At 32.3% G+C, this 6982-nt stretch overlaps 1 protein-coding gene across 1 annotated transcript in view; it reads right to left on the reverse strand.

Annotated features, from left to right (window-relative positions):
* The window catches only part of LOC107613730 (actin-related protein 7), a 7729-nt gene extending 1883 nt beyond the window's left edge, over positions 1–5846 (reverse strand). The window contains exons 1-5 of the mRNA XM_016315859.2: positions 5551–5846; positions 5176–5391; positions 3984–4125; positions 2464–2708; positions 977–1160 (exon numbers count right to left, since the gene is read on the reverse strand). Coding sequence (XP_016171345.1) covers positions 977–1160; positions 2464–2708; positions 3984–4125; positions 5176–5391; positions 5551–5628 — 865 coding nt within the window. The 5' untranslated portion in view covers positions 5629–5846. The remainder of the gene's footprint in view (positions 1–976; positions 1161–2463; positions 2709–3983; positions 4126–5175; positions 5392–5550) is intronic.

Here is a 6982-nt window from a genome sequence, read left to right on the forward strand (position 1 = left end):
CTTTGGTGTTCAAATATCACTCCTCTATTTATCTAAAGATAGACAGATCTAGACACGTTTTTACATACATTCACTACATAAGGCTCTAAAGAAGATATATTATGGTGTAACAACTAATTTAAGTACTAGTAGATGGCAATGTATATTCGAAAATATTGAGGTCTCAGTGTATTAAAGCCAACTCTAGAGTAGGTTAACGTTGTTATAGCAGTAGTGGCACACCATAATCTAGTCATTTGCAATCGTCAGTCCACTAGTAGTACAAGTAGAGACAAAAGAGGAAGTTTATTAAGATGAAGAAAGATACAAGTGGACCAGTTTATAAGACCACAAGCTAATGTATAAGACAAAAAAGAAAAAAATGCAACGCATGCATCTTCAATGATGGATATTAAATGACCAAGTTTTATAGAATTCGATATTGGCCTCTGCTTGGTATAATGCTCATAATCATTTTACAAGATTTTCCCTCTCAAACATGTCGAAAGATTGATAGCTATGTTTCTAACGAGGATTTTTCTTATCTCCCTTTTTCTTGTCATTGTCTTAACAATGTTCTTTTATCAAAAATAAAGAATTTAAAATCATATAATCCTATCTGTCAATTCAAATATTAAAATGAAATTAAATAATAAATAACATGTATAATCATGCCTTAGCAATTATTCCAAATTTAAAATGCCTCATTTCATAAGTTTAATTCTTTTGTTGATATCAAGGTTGGAAGTGGACAAGAGGATATAATGGACCAATATTCAGTTGTACCATAATCCAATATAACAAAGTAAAATTGTTGAACCACATTCCAACATCAAAAAGAAACATGGCACCCTGATACTCAGAAAGCAGAAAATTCAGTGATTCCAACATCTTAAACATAGACCAAAGATCTGCCAATTATTATTTAAATAGGAGAAAGAATAAAAAATATAGCAGGTCAAAATAGTAGCTGAGACTAAGGGAAATAATAATATACCAGTCATAGAAGAAGTGCCACCACAGACCACAGTATTTTCCAGGAGTTGCCGATGATTATCAGATGACACAGTTGAAATAGTTCGAACAAGCTGGTCAACAATGCCATGAGCCTCCAAACCCAATAGACATGGCTGGAATAAAGCTTCACCAACAGTATATCTTTCTCTTCCAATTGTTATCACCTAAACATAATTCAGCTGTTAGATTATTAAGTCATAATTCATAAATTATAGAAGACACGTGGTTAAAGCAGAGTTAAGAAAAAAGAAAGGAGAAAGTCGTAGGCTTAGGCTGGGCTGGGGAGTGGAGACTGGTGACCAATTTGGCTCCATAAACTGGGTGCTGGAGAAGAATTAAATCACATCTATGGCACTAGAAATCCATGGCCTTTCTGACCATTCTCTGTGATGATTCATAATATGAAAAATGTATTGAGGAAACCAACTACTTGCAATACATGCTCAAATAAATTCTTTACAAACCATCAAATATTTGAGTGAAAAATACTAATCCATATTAAATAACTGTCACGTAAAGAAGAAATAGATCTATACTGAAGCAATTTACAATTTATTTTCTTCTCAATAAATCTATGATACTCTTCATGATTATGAAATGATAATCTTTGGCTTACAGAAGTTTAACATTTCAATCATTGAAAATAGAAGCATGTGATGAACCATCTTTCCTAAACGCCAAAGCTATTAGGTAAGATACATGCACAAATGGTTTCATATTTGATACTGTGCCCACATACCCTAAGAATTTATTGAGCTTATGAATAAACAATAAACCGGTCGCATGCTCACTTTATGACATGCTAAAATTTAATTTATTTAGAAGAATACGAGCAACACTGATTAAACTTCAGACCAATTTGTTATAAAGCTATAATACCATGTAAACATCATTTCCCAAAACCTTGAGGCATATGATTGGCTATATCCCCATCAAAGCTTAAAATAACTATAATCAATTAACTCTATTGTTGTGAGTCTTGAAATAAATCCCATTTAACATGGCCTTTTCTTGATATTCCTCCAATCACAGCTTAGCTATGTTAAAAATTCAAACAGTCTTTTATAACACAGCTTGGAGAGAACTTGAAATGGGACACCTCAAAAACTCTGGTTACTATATACATCACAAAAGAATAAAACTCCATATCACTGGCCAAAATGATGTAATTCAAAGTTTCCAAGGCATTAAAACAAAATATATTCCATGGTAACAAATGTTATCTACCTACTCTCCCATCCACAAGCTTTGTGTAAATCAAGGAAAGCCCTGCTCTCTACATATTGGTTCCTCACCCCACCATTCCTTTCATTTTTGTTTGCATCCTACTATTAACTCGTACTTCAAAGTCAGCTCTAAAACAGTATAAATTTGATTGAAGAATTTGACCAAACTTAAGTTCATTGTTAAGTAAATCAGCAAGAACCATAAGCCATAACTTTTAGATAGAGGAACCAAAAGGCAGACCTGTCCATCAGGAAGGGTATGTTTCTCCTCAGGGCAAGAATTCCGGGTCTTCTGATAAGCTAATTCATCTTCAGCACAACACGAGTATTGTTGTTTTATTTTCTCAACATCAGACAAGCTGATATTGACTAGTGGATTGGATTTGCCAAGTTCTTGTGCCAGGAAATTGGTTAGATCAGTACCTCCAAACTCAAATCTTCTTGAGGCAATGTGGTTAACAGCACCTTCAATTACTGGTGCAATATCTGGTTACCGAACCAAGAGGATTAAGTTTCACTTAACCAATAATCTAGTACAACCAAGAGCAAAGTTAAAATTGGAAAAGAAACACGTGGACACTAATTATGTACTTTGACAGCCCCAAAGTTCAACATAGATATCCTTCTCAAACCAAACATTGAAAAGCTACTTCATTCATTTGATAAAAACTGTCATGTCTTAAATATACTCATAGATTTAGGAGATGATTCAAAACGTCAATCCTAGAGAAATTTAGGTTTGTTTTACAAAATTACCCTTACTGAATTCTCTTTCTTCTTGAATGATCTGTTTTCACTTACGCCCATCCTTTTAATTGGGAGATAAATAAGAGGGGAAAAGTATTAAATATTTTCAAATTTTTCAATTGGATAATTTCATTTGAAAAAAAAAATAGACAGTTATGTCCAAACAAAGGTAGTATTTATTTCCCAGTTCTCAGCATGTATTGGTAGTCATAAATTAACTAATTAATCGTTAACAGCATATCTGTAAATGTAACCTTGTATTTGTAATTTAGGTTTGATAAATAGAAATTACCGCCAAAAGAAAAGGCAAGGGAAATATACTAACCTTGATGATGATATATTTTTCTTTTTGAGAAAAAAAAATTTATTAAATTTTCTTATTTACATTTACCAAATATAATTATAGTTGAAATATAATTATACATGTCAGTCAAGTTAACCACAACATAAATCCACACCCCCTCTCTCATTAAATACCATGATGCCACTAGAGAAACTACAGACTAAACATGGACTGACATAGGAAGACTACCAAACTCCAGTTACGCTGACTAGAAACAGAAGTGTCTAAATCTTTCCACCTAGTTATGCAGATAATCTTAAACCAGAAGTGAAAACTAAATAGAAGGCACATAGAAAGGCAATGAAAAATGAATATGCAATGATAAGCAAGGGACAAAATTTTAGGTCAAACATTTTAAAGCAAACGCACTGACGCACAAACTCTGCAAGTTTGTAGTATTTTATTTTATCACTAAAGCATGATAAAGTAACTAAATTTCTCTTTTACTGCCTTACTCCATGGTCATATTAAAAAAAATAGCCACAACTTATGTCTTATTGCCTACAGATCCCTAGATGTAATAAATAAACATATTTTTAGAAACAAAAATGCAGAACTTGACTCATTGCATGTAGATAAAAAATAAAAATAAAAAAATAAAAAATAAAACATTTTATTTAGAGAATTCAAGCAAATATTAAGTTGTGTTCCATTACTTCAGACAAAGATACCTATTTTTCCATGACCAATATCAACTGTGCATCCAGAGATACGTCCCACAGCATATAGCGACAACACTGCCTGTTCCGATGCATAAAACCCTGATATGTTGAATGTTTCAAACATTAGTTGCACTAACTGTTCTTTGTTAGCCTGGAAAACAATGATATATATAGATGTTATTGACAGGTGTGTACACAAGAAAAGAAGGCTATTAATTTGTTGCTCCAAGTTTCATTGTCAAGATCAGATAACATGCAGACAACATAGTATGTAGAAGGAAAAGAAAGGGACAAGTCCGCCTCGAAAAAAACTTAGGCATGCAAATGGGCATTAAGAATGTCTTGGGGACTTGGGTATTATAGGGTGCTCAAAGTCCCACATCTTGTATTTAAGGAGAGGCGAGTAGTTCTTCCACCTTAATAGCTAGCTTTTAAGATGTGGTTTCCCACTTCCTTAGCTACTTACAATGGTATCAGAGCCTTAGTTATCAGTGCCATGGAAAGGGCTATCTGTGGGCTGGATTAAGGTGAATATCTAATATTGATAGCCGGTAGCGAAGTGTTTACCACTGGGTCAGTGTAACTAAGGAATACGTAAAGTAAGGGAGAAAACAGATTTGTGTAAAAATATGCAGAGACAAATGGTGGAATATTGCTAAGACATATACACTCCAAAATGGCAACCCTGACAACTTACATACTGATTCAGAAGAGCTTGCTAAATGAGATGTAGAATCTAAAAGCTGTATAGTGTACACATAGTTACTTCACAAAATGCTTATGTAGGAAGAGCATTTCAACCAATCAATAAAGTCAATTGTTTCATATTATAAAAATGGCTATGGCCAAAGCTGTTTCTAACTCTTGCAAAGGGTCGACTTCACATGCCTTTTCATTCATAGCGAACACAATATGCCTGAAGCAGCTTATTTGAATTTCAGAAGCCGCTTCAATGAGCTTACCAAACAGGACGAAAGACTCTTTGCAGGTACTTAGGCCATACTAAATAAGCTGAATAACAAGCTCATTTTAATGGACCCTTTATTAATTTCAAAAAAGAAGAGCATATGTGTGTTTGGACTAAGCCTATTTCATGATAAATACAAATTATAACCAGAAACTAAGAATGATTTCCAGGGAAAACACAATTGTATCATAAAAAATAATCAAATACAAACATTGCAAACATAAAAATCCAAACCTTTGGGGTACAAAGTGGATCCGTAAATAGTATCTGGCCTTCATTTCCCATTTCCCATCCAAGCCCAGTGTACAGTACATAATGCAACAAATCCTCCATGGCATCCCAATCACTTACAAAACCTCTCACCACTGGATCAACCGCAAAGTCATCTACTGCTGGATTATCATTTCCTGACCCATCATCAAGCATTCGCTTCATCTGTGTGGGAATTATCTGATTCATATATACCCAAAAACAAGAACAATTAGCCGCGCACATTGTTGTATCAATAAATTCAGCATTTCAGCACCATTTGCTTTTTTTTTTTTTTCCTTTCATATTTGGAGAAATGAAAGTTGAAAGAAAACGAAGAAGAAGGGAAGAACTGGATACCAATGCAGGAGGTTGATCGGGAACTGCGAAACCGGCCTTGAGGAGCATTGAGCCGGCATCGATCACTGCGGCCTCCATGACCGTCTAGGACCCAAAATGAAAACCCTAACCCTAGTTTTCGATTTTATGAAAGGAGATGTAGCAGTAGAACTGGATTGAGTTGTAGCAGGTGAGTAAGTTGCAGCTGAAGAGAACAAACAAGAAGAAGAGTTGGAGTAATGGAATTAGCGGGGGTATATTTGAAATCTGCGACTTTATGATTGGCCAGGCTTTCCATGAAACTTAGAAAGCTTGGTAAGAATTTTTTTTATAAATAAATAAATTAAATATTTTATTTACCAATATACACCATTTAAAAAAAGGGTAATGCTATGGTGCTGAAAGTAATTTTTTTCAATACATGATGAAATGAAGTGGCAAGAAGGAACGGTGGACGCGTGGTTCACCTGTAGCTACAATTGGGGACAACAGCTGATGCACAACAGATGGGTCACAATCATCTGTCATTTGAAAAAAAGTAGTTGGTGATATTTGCAGGATAAATTAATGCATAATTGAAAAATTAATTGATGGTTAAGGAAGATAATATCTTGTGTCTTTTTTTGGGTATGGTCATACTGACTGGACTAAAAAATGCTCTTTTGAACATAAAACTCAAATTGTTATAACAAATTTTTTATTTTAATTTATACTAATTTATTATGTATGTATTCAATTTACTATATATATTTTGTATATAATAAATCAAAATTAGATTTATATGTAAATACCTAAAAATTGAGTTTACCTAATTCGATTTATATAGATCTATTTAGGACATATATAAAACTAATTTTTATTTAAGACATCGGTGTAATTTTAGTCTCCAATCAATTTATTAACATAAATTATCCTTATTTTTAAAAAATTACAAAACCTTTTTTTATTTTTCAAATTTTAAAAATTTCAGTTTTTAAATTTATTTTACTACCTTTGTTTATTTCAAATTTTATAACTTTGCACTAATAATACTATTAGATTTATATTTTACTTTAAAAAATTGCAAACTAAAATCAACTTTAAAAAACTTCTAAATCAACATAAGTTGAATAAAAATTATGAGATCTTTAATTAACTAAACTTTTAATGATTCATTAATTAATAATTACTTTGTATTTACTGTGCTCTTCAAATTTTTTATAAAAAATTAAAAGATCAAAATCATCAAATTACAAAATACTAACAAAAGTTTTTTTTTTAATTTCTAAATATAATTTAACTTTAATTACGATAACATATTTTATTGTTGGGCTTTTTTTGAGGGATCCAAAAGTTATGTGGTATGACATTTTTTAGGGTCCAACAAATGTTGAGTGTTGACATAAAAAAAAGGTAAAGTCCGAGAAAATAAATAATGATAATAATAATAGTAACCATACTTATGAAATTACAA

The sequence above is a fragment of the Arachis ipaensis genome, chromosome B08 (assembly GCF_000816755.2).
Source record: "Arachis ipaensis cultivar K30076 chromosome B08, Araip1.1, whole genome shotgun sequence".
Lineage (NCBI taxonomy): Eukaryota > Viridiplantae > Streptophyta > Magnoliopsida > Fabales > Fabaceae > Arachis > Arachis ipaensis.